The 15474-nt window shown below is 39.3% G+C and overlaps 2 protein-coding genes across 7 annotated transcripts in view; one reads left to right on the forward strand and one right to left on the reverse strand.

Moving 5' to 3' along the window:
* Positions 1-15474, forward strand: part of CENPP (centromere protein P) — a 250849-nt gene that overhangs the window by 157524 nt on the left and 77851 nt on the right. The gene's annotated exons all lie outside the window — the stretch shown is intronic.
* Positions 1-15474, reverse strand: part of ECM2 (extracellular matrix protein 2) — a 38553-nt gene that overhangs the window by 4286 nt on the left and 18793 nt on the right. For all 5 annotated transcript variants that reach the window (XM_047779288.1, XM_047779290.1, XM_047779289.1 and 2 more), the window contains 5 exons: positions 13659-13774; positions 11892-12027; positions 5887-6044; positions 2649-2788; positions 980-1306 (listed from right to left, as the gene is read on the reverse strand). In XM_047779288.1, the coding sequence (XP_047635244.1) occupies positions 980-1306; positions 2649-2788; positions 5887-6044; positions 11892-12027; positions 13659-13774 (877 nt within the window). The remainder of the gene's footprint in view (positions 1-979; positions 1307-2648; positions 2789-5886; positions 6045-11891; positions 12028-13658; positions 13775-15474) is intronic.

Raw genomic sequence — 15474 nt, forward strand, 5'->3', positions numbered from 1 at the left:
AAATTCATCATTTTGTTACCCCTAAGGAAATAAGAGATTCAAGCAACATTATCTGTGCGTGAAGAAGCCACTACTTCAGTTGTGGTGGAAAAAGATTATAATGAAGTTATCAGGCCACGACCACCTAAATCCCACCAGAAGTGAGACAAATATTGTATGCCTCCTGACACAGTGCAATAGGAAACATATAGCACGACCTATGAAGTATTTTAGCCAAAAAATTTTGACTTTGAACCTTGCAAAGCCTTCCCCACCCCACCTCTTCTCTATAAACTCTTAATTCTTTACCTTGTTTTTTAGGAGTTTGTGTTCGGAATTTTAGAGATAGGTAAACGAGGAAGGGGTGTAATCCTCAAAGACAGGACCACAGACCTCAAGAATCTGTCTCCCTGATTGGCTGCCCTAACAAAGTGTTCCAGATTAATTCCTGAGACATTCCCACTTTCTAGGCAGGGATGATGACTCCGTCAGCAGACAGAATGCACACAGAAAAATGTGTCCCTAGAAGTGAGGAAAGCTGAGTCTCAATAAATTTATTCAGAATTTTGTCTTCAGAAAAATCTTGATGGACAGTTTTAATTTTAGCCTATCCTTAGGTTTTGCTCTCTGCAGATTAATGTTTGTTTGAAGTTGCATAGGAAGCGGAGAACAGCATCATGGTCTGCTGCCTTCAAGCCTCATTTGAACATGTCTCTAAGATTCTAGGTATTATGTAATCATACTTTGTTTTTTTAATTTTTTACTATGGAAGTTTGCAAATATATTTTACAAAAGTAAAATAAAAACTATAATGAACCTTTATGTATCTATTATCATCTAACTTCGACAATCATTATCATTATTCACCCTTCTTGTTTCATGCCACCTTGTCACTTGTTTTTCCTTAAAGTAAATTCCAGACATCATGTCATGGTTGTTTAATCATATATTTTGTCAACCCCAACAATTTAAATGGATTCTTGAAAAAGCCACAATTTACCGTATCTTGTTGTTGTTCAGTCTCAGAAAATGTAGTGCTTTCATTTCTTGTACCCCAGGAGGTATAGATTTTAATTCATTATGATCCAGAAACAGCTCTCGCAGAGAATGATAAGCCCCATAGAAGGAGACTCGGTCTATGCTATCATCCACAAGTTTGTTAAATGACAGGTACAGGTATTCAAGACCTGGTTCCATGTGGCCAAACACATAGCCAGGGATGCGCTCTATCAGGTTGCCAATAAGCACGAGGTGCAGCAGTGACTTGGGTAAATAGGAGGGGACGTGGTAGAGCTTGTTGTAGGAGAGGTCAATTGATTCTAGATTTCTGCAACGAAGAAAAGAGTAAACAGGGTGGAGACATCAGGACAGTGATTATTAGCTCCAGGTTTTGACCAGCTGGTTAGGATGCTCACCTGTTTTCCTGCCAGTACCCAGCATACAGTAATGACTCCCAGTGTGAGCATGGCTAGGTGGTGGTCTGGCTACAAGGCTAATGCTCTTACCTGGTACCACATAGCTGCTTGGTTCCATTAGAGAGGAGCACCAGAGTTTAGAGAGAAAAACTCATGTTGCAGGGATAATGGTGAGACCCAAAGAGGTCCCCCAAATATTTTTAAGGTCAACCTTGAATCAGAAATGAAGTCCAGAGTCCTAACTGACTTCAAACTGCCTATCCCTAAAATTATCTCAATTTTAGCAAGGGAGTAGCAGTGTTGAAGGGTTTTGCATTCTCGTTCTACATTTGATGTGATGACCTGGGACCTGGGATTTGGTGTGAGAATGAGGGATCTAGAAAAGGCTGTTAATTGGCCAGAAGATCTGGGAAAAGTGATAAGCTACCTGATTTTTTTCAGGAGCCTTACCTGTAGCTTCAGCCCACTCCATGAAGAATTTTCACCCTATGAAGACCCAGTTACCCCCACTGCTGAACCTAATTGGACCTCAAGACCTCTTTTCATCTCTCTCTGTTCTGCTTCTGAAAGATACCTGTTGCCACTGTGCCACTCAGATCCTTTACTCTCTTACCACAAGACTCCAGACCAGCTCTGAGGCACCTGCTGCCAGGGCCTGAACCTACTTTCTTGTGCGGCTAATCTTCCTCCTGGAGGGCAAGTCCCCCCACACTTCCCTCTTCACTGAAGGCTACAGTCTGAAGCTGCTGATTCCTCCCCAGGAAGATGGGCTTTGCTTTTTGCTTCCACTATCAGATCACACATTCTTTACTGTACTTTGTAAGGTCTGATAGAGAGAAATAGTGTGAAGGAGTGAAGACATAGTGGTAAATGACTGTGAAGCCTGGTGCTTCTTCCTAATGGTGAGGGAGAAATGGGAAGAGGGCAGTTTCCTTCCTCACTGTGGATGGGGGTAATCTCACTTAAACTTCATGACTGCCTGTGAGGTCAGCAGAGTGAGAGCAGCACAGTGATTAGACCTCAGGTCACAGTACTTGGGCTCAGCACTTGCACCTGTTATGGCATCCACAGCAGCAATGATCATGGCCATCCTAATCCTAATCCTAATACTGGTTTGAACTCTATGCAAGGATCTGAGTTTTAGGTAGGGGAAAAGAGGCTGTCCCCTCTCTCACTTACCCATGCTCATGCTCCATTCAGTAATGGCAAAAGGAAGAAATCATCTAAGAAAGTTACACTGTATTATGTACTTACTCTTGATTTATCCAAGCTAAAGGAGCAATTCTGTTTTCTTCAATTTTATTATAACGTAGTACAATGACATTGATCTTTCTGGTGTGATTAAAACAAAGTTCAGTTATTTCTTCAATTTGGTTATTTTCTAGATATAATTCCTATAATTAAGAGAAGATACTATTATTTTTCTTCATATCAATAAACATGTTCGATTTCACAGAGATTAAAATCATGTTTTGATTTTTTTTTTCCCCACTGTACAGCAAGGGGATCAAGTTTTCCTTACATGTATACATTATAATTACATTTTTTCCCCTAAAATCATGTTATAAACTATTCTCACTAGTGTTAGCTAGAGAAAGAGTCTTGCAGCTCTTTCAAGTGAGTTCATTTTGTTAACTTGTCAAATTTTCTAATTAGCAAAATAAAATGTACCATCTGTCATGGTTATGAAATTAAATGAATTTAGTTGTTTTTTAACCATAAAATTATCCAGGATATAGCATACCATAATAATTGTGTGAAACTCCTGATTTACAAAACTTACTGACATAAATTGTTTCATTTGGACTTCAAAACCCCAGAAAATAGGTAGAAATTATTCCTAGGTAGCAATGGAGAAACTCAGGCCTTGAGAGATGGCAAGGTTTTTCTAAGGTTACGCAGCTCATAAATAAGGGAAACTCAGGCTGGCTGGCCCCAGCTCTAGGTCAGCCTGCTTCCAACCAGTCCATGCTGTCATAGTTTTTAGACTTGCTTGTATTATAATTACTTTAATTAAAAGTTAATTAAGGAGTTCCCCTTTGGCCTAGCTGTTGAAGATTCAGTGTTGTCACTGCTGTGGCTCAGGTTCCATCTCTGGCCCAGAACTTCACATGCCACAGGCACAGCCCAAAAAGCAAAAGTTAGTTAGGGTGAAGTTTGCTAGAACTATTAGTAAGTTTCCAACATCTAATAGCCTTCAAGTTAAATTCATTTGACATTACAAGGAAATTTTCATTCAGATGTCTTTTTGGAATTGAGAAGTAGAAGTATATATATTCAGAGTCACCTTCTATCCCTATTGTAGTAATTTTCCTCTTTGTCCCTTAATTTTGGTATTTGTTGCAAATGGGTAAAGTGATTTTAGCGTTTTTTTGTTTGTTTGTTTGTTTGTTTTGCTTTTACCTTCACACATATTTAGGAGTAAACTAGATCAGTGGTTTCTAAACTTGGTTGTATGTTGGTTTTTGGTTTTTGTTTTTCTGGCTGTTCCTGTGGAATGTGGAGTTCCCAGGCCAGGGATCAACCCGATGCCATTAGCTGTGACCCAAGTCACTGCAGTGACAATGCTAGATCCTTAACCTGCTGCACCATAACAGAATTCCTGTTTTTTATTTTTTGTGTATTTCTTTTCTTTCTTTCTTTATTTTCTTTTTATGGCCGCACCCATGGCATGTGGAAATTCTCAGGCTAGGAGGTGAATTGGAGCTGCAGCTGCAGCCAGTGCCACAGCCTCAGCAACATGGGATCTGAGCAACATCTGCGACCTACGCCATCGCTTGAGGCAATGCTGGATCCTTAACTCTTTCAGCAAGGTCAGGGATCAACTCTGCATCCTCACAGAGACAGTGTCAAATCCTTAACCTGCTGAGCCATAATGGAAACTCTGAGAACTCCTGTTTTTTAAAGTATAAATTCCAACCTAAATGAACAGTCAAACACACTCATTTATACATTGAAACTATATCTGTAACACGTTGGAAGGATTCAGAGCACATGTGCCTAAATGGACAGAGCCCCAAGCTGGTTGAGAGAGTCTTTGGAAAGAAAAACCAGAAATGGGAGGGTCGGATGTGGACATAATACTTTTTATATTATTCAGATGTTGTGTGTATGTTTTACTGTGTGTGTGCATTATCTATTTATATTTTGATTTTTTAAAAAAATTATAAATTGTTGTCCCTACTTTCCAATGATCCATAGCATATCTGGAATAGATCCAGGAAGCTGTATTTCTTTAGAATCCAAGTGATTCTGAGGTACAGCCAGGCAATGGAACCTCACTCTTCAATTTGGATAAATTCTAAAGGTCTAACTATCTGCAAATAGGAGAAAGAGGAAGCATGGTAGCTGTGTTAGCAACAATATCAAATTGAGATTGATGGCTCTCTCTTGGCTCACTGGGTCCACCCATGGGAAGCTTCATCCTGCTGGCTGCTTGTGTATATGGCAGAAACAGAGCTCAGAGGAGGTATCCTGGGGGTCAGCTGGATCTGCCATATCTCTATTCTTATGCAAGAAGTTGGTGTGTACACTCAGCAGTGAAAACCCTCCAGAGGCCCTCCCCCTTAGTTAAGTGTGTTCCTTGTTGTAGCAAGGGAAATTACACACCTAGGCAGGAGGGAGTGTCTCCAGAGGGAATGGAGCCAGGACAGAGCTTGAGCCCTTGGTAGGAGCTAGCCAGGACTAGTAAGGTGCAAGAAGGGGGTTGGGGGGTTGGGTACTGCTGGCACAGTCAATAGCCTTCTTTGAAATTGTGTCCATCTTCATAGGACACAATCTGCAGTGAAGTCCATGGAACAGACTGGAATGAACATCACAGTTCCAGCTGGGAACAATTTAAACTACCTTGCAAGTCAAGAAACTTTTTGCACGTTGTAGTTTCTGTTTGAGTCCTTAGTTCATCTTGCCTATCTCTCCCCAAGAGCTGTCAGCAGAACCAGTTTTCACTTTAAGATTCTCTATTAGTAATTATAATTTTTTTCTTAAAGTTTTATTGTAGTTGATTAATAAGGTTGTGATAATTTCTGCTGTGCAAGGTGATTCAGTTATGCATATACACACATCCATTCTCCTTCAGATTCTTTCGCCACTTAGATTATCACAGAATATTGAGTAGAGTTCTCCGTGGTACACAGCAGGTTCCTGTTGGCCAGTCATTCCATATACCTCAGTGTGCATATGCCAATTCCAAACCGATAGTCCATCCCTTTCTGCCCCCATTCCCTTTGGTAACCATAGGTTTTTCAAAGTCTGTGAATCTGTTTCTGTTCTGCAAATAAGTTCATTTGTATCCTTTTTTTTTAGATTTCACATATAAGTGACATTATTATATTCTGTATTGTTTGAAAACAGTGCACAAATTATAGTAAATTCTGTATAGAGCACCAAAACTACTGAATTTAATATGCAGCACAATAATTTTTAAAATAAATTGGGTTTTTTTGTTATAGTGTACTGTATTTAAAATACATTCTGAAGAAGATATCCGTACCTCAATAGAAGCAGGAAGACCCTGTGGTATAATTCTAAATTTATTTCTTCCCAGACGCAGGTAGGATAGGCTCTTCAAAGGTTTAAAAGCTAAAGAGTTGACATTGATTTCACTGAGATTGTTTCCTTCCAATTCTAAGGTGACCAATTGATTTAAGTCTATAAAAAAAATTATTGGGTTATTAGGATAATTAAAAAAACATGCAATTCTAGGAGTTCCTATTGTGGCACAGTGGAAACAAATCCAACTAGGAACCATGAGGTTGCAGGTTCAATCCCTGGCCTTGTTCAGTGGGTTAAGGATCCAGCGTTGCCATGAGCTGTGGTGTAGGTCACAGATCTGGTGTGGCTGTGGTGTGGGCCAGCAGCTATAGCTCCAGTTGGACCTCTAGCCTGGGAACCTCAATATGTCATGGGTGCAGCCCTAAAAAGCAAAAAGCAAAAAAAAAAAAAAACAAACAAAAACAAACAAACAAAAAACCCATGCAGTTCTATAGCCTTTCAAAATGTTATGTGAAATATTCATTTTATTTGGAGGACTGTTGTAGCTTCTTTGTATCCTCCCATAGAACATTTTCCCAAGTACTTTGCACATCCCAAATGCTCAGTTCAGCCAGCACTCAATGCTGAATGCATGGTCCAGGAGAGGTAGGCCTGTAGAGAAATCATTGTTTTGCTGTATGGTGAAAGTATGTTACTCTCATACAAGAACCAAAAACACCACACACAAACAAATTATAGGTAAATATCACTGAACACATACACAGAAAACCTCAATGAAATATTAGCAAACCAAATTCAACAATTCATTAAAAGGATCATTAAAAGGATCATCGCTGTGATCAAGTGGGATTTATCCCAAGGATGCAAGGATGGTTTAATATCCACCAGTAAATCACTGTGATATATACCACATTTAACAAATTGAAGAATAGAATCATATGATCATCTCACTAGATGCAGAAAAAGATTTTGACAAAATTCAATGTCCATTTATAATAAAAACTCTCAACAAAGTGGGTATAGAGGGAATAAATCCTAAACATATATGACAAACCCACACCCAATATCATACTCAACAATGAAAAACCAAAAGCACTTCTTCTAAGATCAAAAATAAGACAAGGATTTCCAATCTCACCACTTTTATACAACTTAGTATTGGAAATCTTAGTCACAGAAATCAGACATGGAAAAGAAATGAAAGGAATTCAAGTTCGAAAGGAAAAAGTAAAACTGTCACTGCTTACAGAGGACATGATACTATATATATAAAAAATCCTAAGGGCTGCCACCAAAAAACTATTAGAACTAATACATGAATTCAGTAAAGTTGCAGGATACAAAATCAATATACAGAAATCTGTTGAGTTTCTATACACTAACAAAAAACTATCAGAGAAATTAACAATCCCATTTCTAATTGCCTCAAAAAGAATTAAAACCTAAACAAAGAGGTAAAAGACCTGTACTCAGAAAACTATAAGACATTGATAAAAGAAATTGAAGACACAAACAAATGGAAAGATATACCATATGCATGGATTGGAAGAATACTGTTTAAATGACCACATTCTCTAAGGCAATCTACAGATTTGGTGCAATCCCTATCAAAATACCAGTGACCTTTTTTCACAGAACTAGAACAAATAATTCTACAATTTGTATGGAAATACAAAAGACCCCAAATAGCCAAAACAAACTTGAGAAACAAGAACAAATCTGGATCACACTTCCTGGTTTCAAACTATAGTACAAAGCTATAGTAATTGAAACAGTATGGTACTGGCACAAAAACAGACCATTGATCAGTGGAAGAATGGAGAGCCCAGAAATAAATGCACACACTTATTGTCAATTAATCTATGACAAGGGGAGGCAATAATGTCCAATATGGAAAAGAAAGTTTGTATCGGGAACAAAAACCAGAGGAAGGTGGGTGCTGAGGTACCCCACAGAGGCAGCAGTGGCCAAGCAGGGACTTGGAACACAGTATACTTGGATGAGAAGTAGAAGGTTGTAGAAGGATATTCAAAGTACTTGAAAAGACAAATAGGTATGAAATGGTGTAATCGGGGACATGTGGGGAGTGTAATGCAATGAGTGGTTCCTTTTTCCAGGATATAGAAAGAGTACTCTTTGCCTCACAGACCTTCAGTCTCTGAGCAAGGGAGTTACAGCAGTGAATTCCCATTGCAGTGTTCACTTCCTGGCAGAGTGCAACCGGTTGGATATTTTGAAAGGAGAGTAATCAAAAATACTCCACACATTCAGATTGAGCTACCAAAAAAGGCCTTTATACAAACAACTTTTTCTCTACATTGTTTCTGCTGGTCTCAGGAGTGGTATGATCAGGTCAACTGGAAACTCAAAGGAGAAAGGCAGCAGTGATGATACCCAGAGGCATCTGAGTCAAACATTCAGGGCATAACTTTGGAGCTTGTTCAGTAGCCAAGATTTCCAGAATAGGGGATGTTTTCATATTCAATTCAAGTCACGGGTGTTACATTGAAATGCTCTGTGCAACTTAGAGCCTACTCTTAGGTATGTTAGAGGAGCAAGGCATAGTCTAAATGTAAGCATCAGGAGTACAAATTCTAGATGACAAGGAGAAGAAGGAAGTATAGACTTGAGTATCGAAGTGCAGGTCAGTTAGGTTCTCAAAAGAGAAAGATGTAGGTAGAAATGGAGGGTGAGGCAGCCAAGTGAACACATGGAGGTGTGAACCCACATAGGTGTGCTCAGGAGTAAGAAAGAGACCAACCCTGGAGGGGCCCAACTACAAGAGTGGATGATAGTTGTTGAGGTGGCACAGGTAGACTGTGCTGTGCTTTTATGCACTAAACAATAAGGTCTGGCTTTCCTTCTCTAGGCCAGAGCCTTTGGACTGGGAATAGCATGACAAAATATTAAACTGCTGGTGGTATTAAAAATCAGCTGAGGAGTTCCTGTCGTGGCGCAGTGGTTAACGAATCCGACTAGGAACCATGAGGTTGCGGGTTCGGTCCCTGCCCTTGCTCAGTGGGTTGACGATCCGGCGTTGCCGCGAGCTGTGGTGTAGGTTGCAGACGCGGCTCGGATCCCGCGTTGCTGTGGCTCTGGCGTAGGCCGGAGACTACAGCTCCGATTCAACCCCTAGCCTGGGAACCTCCATATGCCGTGGGAGCGGCCCAAGAAATAGCAAAAAAAAAAAAAAAAAATCAGCTGAAGGGCAGAGAGACAGGAAGTATGGAGGCCAACTAGTCAACTATGATTAAGTGGTTCTGTTTCTTCATATATCTAAAACTCTAATTTCCACAACTAAAGATATTGAGAATCCAGCATCTTTATCTAGTCCATATTGAGGTTTTGGAATGTACTAGAAGGTTTTTTAAGAGAAAAATAGATAATAAAAGTAGACTAATGGTCATTATATGACCTTGCAAGAGAAAAAAAAATGGACAATGCAAATTAATGATATTCTGCATTACTTTACAGTTATTCTCTGGTTTATGTGTTCATTGTATGTGTAAAAAACACACATGTATGTATGTTTCTATATGTTATAGGCAATAGGATGGAGGTAGAGTAGGTTCTTATAGGTTAGGTTAGACTTGGGGTAGAAAGAGGATTTATTAACAAGAGGTCGGTAGGAAGTACTTTTTCCGTGGTGGGGTGTGGGAACTACATGACAGATCATAGACATGGATAGATTTGTGTGAGAACTTGATCTTATGGATATTCTGACACCATCATTGATAGAGGGGACAAAATGATCATGGATTTTGGGTTGTTTTCATCTTTAACAAAAACAGGAACATTTTTTAGCATGTCTAGTTTTCTTCTGCTATCCCCTCCTTCTATCTTTTCACTGTCCCCTCAATTATAAGAAGGAAGGCCAGTTATAAGACCTTCCTTTTATCTGTAGTGGGTGTGCACATCTCTCAGTGGATCCTGGATGAGCTCACAGCAAGCACCTTGGCATAGCACGTGCCACTCGCTCTCTGCTGTGTGGTTCCTGTCCACCTTTTCACACCATCTCTTGCCCATCACTTCCCATTCATACCCTGTATCCCAGATTCGTGAAACTATATGCATTTCCCATAGCTTTCAAATTGTTTGATTCTTCACACCTTGGTACACACTGCTTCTTCTCTCCCTGGGATGCCCTTCTTGCCCACTTCTCTGGAACTCTGTAGAATTTGAAAGGTCATGAGGAAGACACCAGAAGTGCTACAGGCCACTAATGGTCAAGTCAGCAGTTTCCACCCAGAATGAGGAGTATCACAGCCCTGGCGGTGGCTTAAGCTCGGACTTGCCTTGCTCACTGCCAGCCAGCCTGACCATCCACTGCTATGGGACTCACAGGAGCTGAGGGGTCAGCATTGAAGCAGAACTTAGAACCCAGTACCCAAGAGACTGGATTGGAGCGGTGCTGTGAACACAGCCCAGACAGAAGAGGGTTCTCAGGCCACGCAGATTGCAGGGGCCTCTCTGGCCAAAATGACAGTGAAAAGCCTCCTCACTGACCGCCTGCACAAGGCTGAGGCCTCAGGTGCTCAGACTGTGGAGCAAGGGAGGGAGTAGGAAGCCAGAGAAGCAGTTGAAGGAATGTGTGAGAGCACCTTCCAATTGAGGACTTATATGTCATTTTGATAGCACAGTTTTATCTCACATGTAGTTGACACACAGCCCATTAGAACACTTGTTTTAAGTTAAGTGTTCCTTTGGTCTGTTTCACCTAGCTGTTAGAGATTGAACCTTCTAATGTCTTTTCCACATGACAAAAGCCCTTCGAAATTTGTGTTTATTGTTTTTCATGTGTACCCTGAAATCCGTCTGGAAATACAGTGTGTCCGTAACTCCGTAATCCTCAGATTTGGCATTCTCATTATTGTTTTTTTTCCCGTCACCAGAACTGTTTTGTCCTTATGAATTTTTTTGAGGAGTAAAAGGAAATAATTGAATTGTTTTAATCCTTTAAAGGTTGGGCTTATCCACATTAACACAATAAATATATTTCAAATCAAATAAACAAAAAATGTCAAGCATTATTCCTCAAGAGCTACACTAGACTGTTAGGAAGATAAAAAGAAAAATTAGAAAACCTTTGCTTTAAAGAAGCATATAATCTGATCAAAGACATTACCTAGGACTTGTGAAAAGGGAAATATAATCCTGCCTCTTTTATACAAAGCGCATAATATGACAACTTCAATTATCTCAGTCCAGACACAATCATAAGAGTCAATTCCAATTATATTAAACATACAGAATGCAGGGCACCTTCACTAAAACCCACCTACAGGAAAGCCAGGCTGTCATGACAACCATACACCCATGCACGTACTCGTCTTGCTCTGTAAGGTACGTTTACCTCATTGACACACAAGTGCCAGAAATGCCAGAGCAACTTTCTCAGGAACAAGACAGTCACGGTCAAAGTGACTGCTGTAGAGGCACATGCTATCGTTGGTGTACCCTGATTGTAGGATAGCCCTCAGCCTTACATAGAATACTCGTTTACTTATATTTTATACAGAATTCTCAAACTCCAACACGTGACAAATTAAAATAGCAAAGTGTGTGAAGGCAGTGGAAGTGCTGAACATCTAAGGGTGATGAAGAAGACCCATTCGACACGCAGTGCTTCTGTGTTATCATCACTAACGGCCACCAAAACATCAGTATGAACACAGTACTAAGACACATGGCTGTATGGGGAATATTAATGTAACTCAGGATATTATGAGTTTGTGGTTCAGATATTGTTATTGTGAATGATGAAAACCTGAAATCACTGAAAGTTTTGTTTTTATAGAATACTTTTTTTAAAAATAATGGGCAGTTTAAAATACATTTTTAAAATTTTCACCAATCTTTAAAATAAGCTTTATCAACTTAGCAGCACGACCTAAAAAATTTTACTGGCTATTCATTTAGCAATATTTGCAAATAAAATTTCCACACAGCTATAGAAGAAAGGTTGTTGTAAGGACACATATCATAAAGCAAAATGTTGAATACCTGATAAACTTTCTTCATCGATAACCTGAAGATTGTTGTCATTGATTTTAAGTTCTTCTAATGTAGATGGTAATCCTGAAGGAATCGCTACCAAATTGTTTCCATCCATATTCAGGCGCATTAAATTCTTTAGAAGCTTAAAAAGCAAATCTCAAAATTACTTTTTTATCTTGTCATGGTTGTACAGTCATATATATCATTTAATGGTCAGTTTGCAGTGATTACTAAAGTCTCACAAAGACAAGGATCTCCATATCCTCTCTGCCAGATAGGTGCTAGTCCTACTAATAACATCCACTGGTGTTTTCAGCAAACTGCATTTGGTGACTTTGCATCACACTCATACCTATATTTTTATTTTGGCTTTATTAGGCAAGAGAAACCTTCTATTGCCACTGAATCAGTCATATTTTCCTAGATATTAGATTTTCACCTTTTCAGCAGTTGACGCAAAGTTCTTTAAATCATACAATAATCTGAATCTGTCATATATGCTAAGGAGACAGTAACTTGAATCCTTTCAATGTATCTGTAAACCTAAGTTTTCTATCTGTACTAAGAACCAGAGTCGTAAAATTGCACTAATTATTGTGGAAATTCTTCAAAATTAAATGCTACAAATGCCACAAACTGTTTCTAGAATGTACCCAAACAGTTTTGACTGTCTGGTGAGTGCATTTCCGCATTTGTAGTTACATGCTCCTTGGCCAAACTAACTTGCACTACTAAAGTTGCAGAATGATTTACCTCATTGGTGCTCAGAGTCAATTTCAGCAGTTTGGAAATGGGACAGAGAATCCCAAACAAAAAAAGAGGTAATTCCCTACAGTTTCCTCTTTTTTGATCAAACACAGGAAATGTACAAGTCCCAACTGTTATTCTATCAGAAGCACAGCTAGCATGAGGCAGGACTCCAGGTCTGTGACATGATGGTGGACACCAGGTGTCTACAGCCCAGAATCTAAATGAGAACCGGAAACTGAGCTCTAAGAAGTCAATGATTTGTCCAAAGAGTAAACAGAAGACTATCCAAGCAGTTAAACTTTGATCTCCTAGAATGTAACATGTTTTACTTGGACCTCTTTAGGCACATGCATTTATGAGTATTTGTTTGTTTACACACACAGATGTCTCCTTTCTTCTGCCTTTGTTTCTCTGAAAGTCCTTGATATTCTTTTCTCTCTTTTAGAAAAGAATTTAAGTTAAATCTGTCTTTCAGTGATTTATTCTGTGCTCTTTCCTGTGTTCTCTCTTTCCCTCTTTCTCCAACCTGTCCTCATGATAATTTTCATTTGAGCCCATTTGTTTTTCCAGAACCCCCTTCTGTTGAAGTATCCTTTATCAGATTTTGGAGAGAGCACAAAGTAAGGAAGCTTTTGTCTTGCTGGCCTGAAAATACTAATAGCATTTCCAGATAAGTTCTCCTTTTTTCAGAAATACCACATGTCCTAAGAGACCATATTTCAGCATGTTTTCAGCTGCTTGGAGGAACTCCTCTATAAATTCAAAACATTGGTTTTGTCATTTTTACTCTTATGGGTATGTTGAGGGCAAAGCATAGAAAAAACAGCTAGAAACACGTAAAACAACAGACTATGTAATTTATACTCAATATAAAACTAGATTACAGTTTAGGAACATCAGAGACTTTCTTAGGAGAAATTTCCATTAAACCATTTTCCTTCCTTCTGCATCTCCACTTGCAGCCAGAGCGAGTCAAAGGAAAGCTGTCCAGATGGACTGTTAAAAATCAGAGAGTATATTTACCTTGAATGCTTTTGGCCCTATGCCTGAAGACGTGATGTTATTTTTGCTCAGATCAAGCCTTTCCAAATTCGGTAATCCATTAAATGCTTCATCCGGAATGGAGGTGATAGAATTGCCTAGGACATGCAGCAGTTGTGTTTTAGGCTTTTGTGCCTATAAATCCAAGTATAAGTACACAAGCATAGATAGAAAAAGAGAGATTTATCTGGAGGAAAAGGCAATACATATAGCATGGACAGTATATATTATATAAGGAAATGAGTGTTTAGAAGAAGAAAAAAAACAAGACTGGGACTAGATTATTTCATATGGTCAAAATTTTCATTCTAAGGATTTGTCATGCTATAGTAAATACATCATGTTTTAGATGAAGTTGCTTAAAACAACCAGGATGTGGTTTTGCTAGAAAATTCTGTTAGCATTATGCATTTTACAGCAAAAATATATTTATGGAAGGTGATATAGAAACTGATTTTTAAGTTCTTCATGTTTAACCATTACCATTTCCTAGACGCTGGACCAAAACCATATTTTTTTATCAAAGAAATCTTGAGCATATCACTTTTTCTGAGCATAAGTTTCCTCTAAATAAGAAGCTTAGGGAGATAATCTCTCAGATTGCCTCCAGATCTTATGTTATAATTCCTATGACTTCAGTCCATAGTATTTCCTGCATGCCTTAAATTTATGGGGTTTTAGTTAAGTATAGTAGTCAATGATTTTAAACCCAGGAAATTACCCACCAGAAATGGTGAGTACTGTAAAAACCATGTGGTGACCTTCCTATAAAACCAAGGAACAGGTCATTCATCTTGCATAAGACTTTAGACTTTCACAAATTGGGTTTTTTCCCCAGCAAAGCACACCTGGCATGGGAGCCACAGAAGGAGGGGGCATTGCTGAAGCACGAGGCTCTGGGTATGAGAGGAACTCCTTAAGAGGTCATGAGAACGTGATGGTAGGAAGGCCATTACACCAGAAGTGTCCTATTACAGACTGGCCATCCTGGACCAAGGTATCAGACTGTGTCTTCTGTGTATTTATTTACATGATTACTTACTATTTCTATGGTAGTTTATGTCCCCTAAGACACATCTGAAACCCCACTCAGATTCTCTCATCCCTACTTCTTCAGAGCCACCGCCAGCATGGGCCTTATCACTCAAATGAATACCCAGGCTCATCCACTAGCCCAGTCTCCCTACCAGACAGCCTCACACACATATCCATCCTGCTGTTCCTCCACTCAGAGCTCTTTCTGCCCTGTAAGAATATGGGCAAAAGGTCTGGACTACTCCATGTCTACTTCAATGGCTAAAACAAGGGGAAAAACAGCAAGAACTCTCCAGTATTACTGGCAGGAATGTCAAAGCCAGTTTAAAGAACTGTTTGGTAGTTTCTTACAAAGTTAAATATGCTTTTATTATATCACTCAGCCATCCCACTCCTGGGTATATACCCTAGGGAAAAGATAACTTAGGTCTACACAGACCTCTGTATATGGATGTTTATAGAATCTGTGTGCATGGTTGCACCAAACTGGAAATAACCCTTATGTCTGGCTGGTACCTGTGGTCCATCCAAACAACAGAACTCAAAAGTAAGGAGGATTGAGCTACTGGTGAATACAACAACGTGGGTAGCTCTTTGAAGTATTATGATAAGTGAAAGAAGCCCAACTGAAAAGATGACATATTGTATGATTCCATTTCTGTGACATACTGGAAAAGGTACTGTAGAGACAGAACACATCAGGGCTGGGGAAAAGAGGAGCAAGAGGGGATTTGGGGAGGTGAAGGAAATGTTAGATCCTGAT

Source organism: Phacochoerus africanus, chromosome 5 (assembly GCF_016906955.1).
Source record: "Phacochoerus africanus isolate WHEZ1 chromosome 5, ROS_Pafr_v1, whole genome shotgun sequence".
NCBI lineage: Eukaryota > Metazoa > Chordata > Mammalia > Artiodactyla > Suidae > Phacochoerus > Phacochoerus africanus.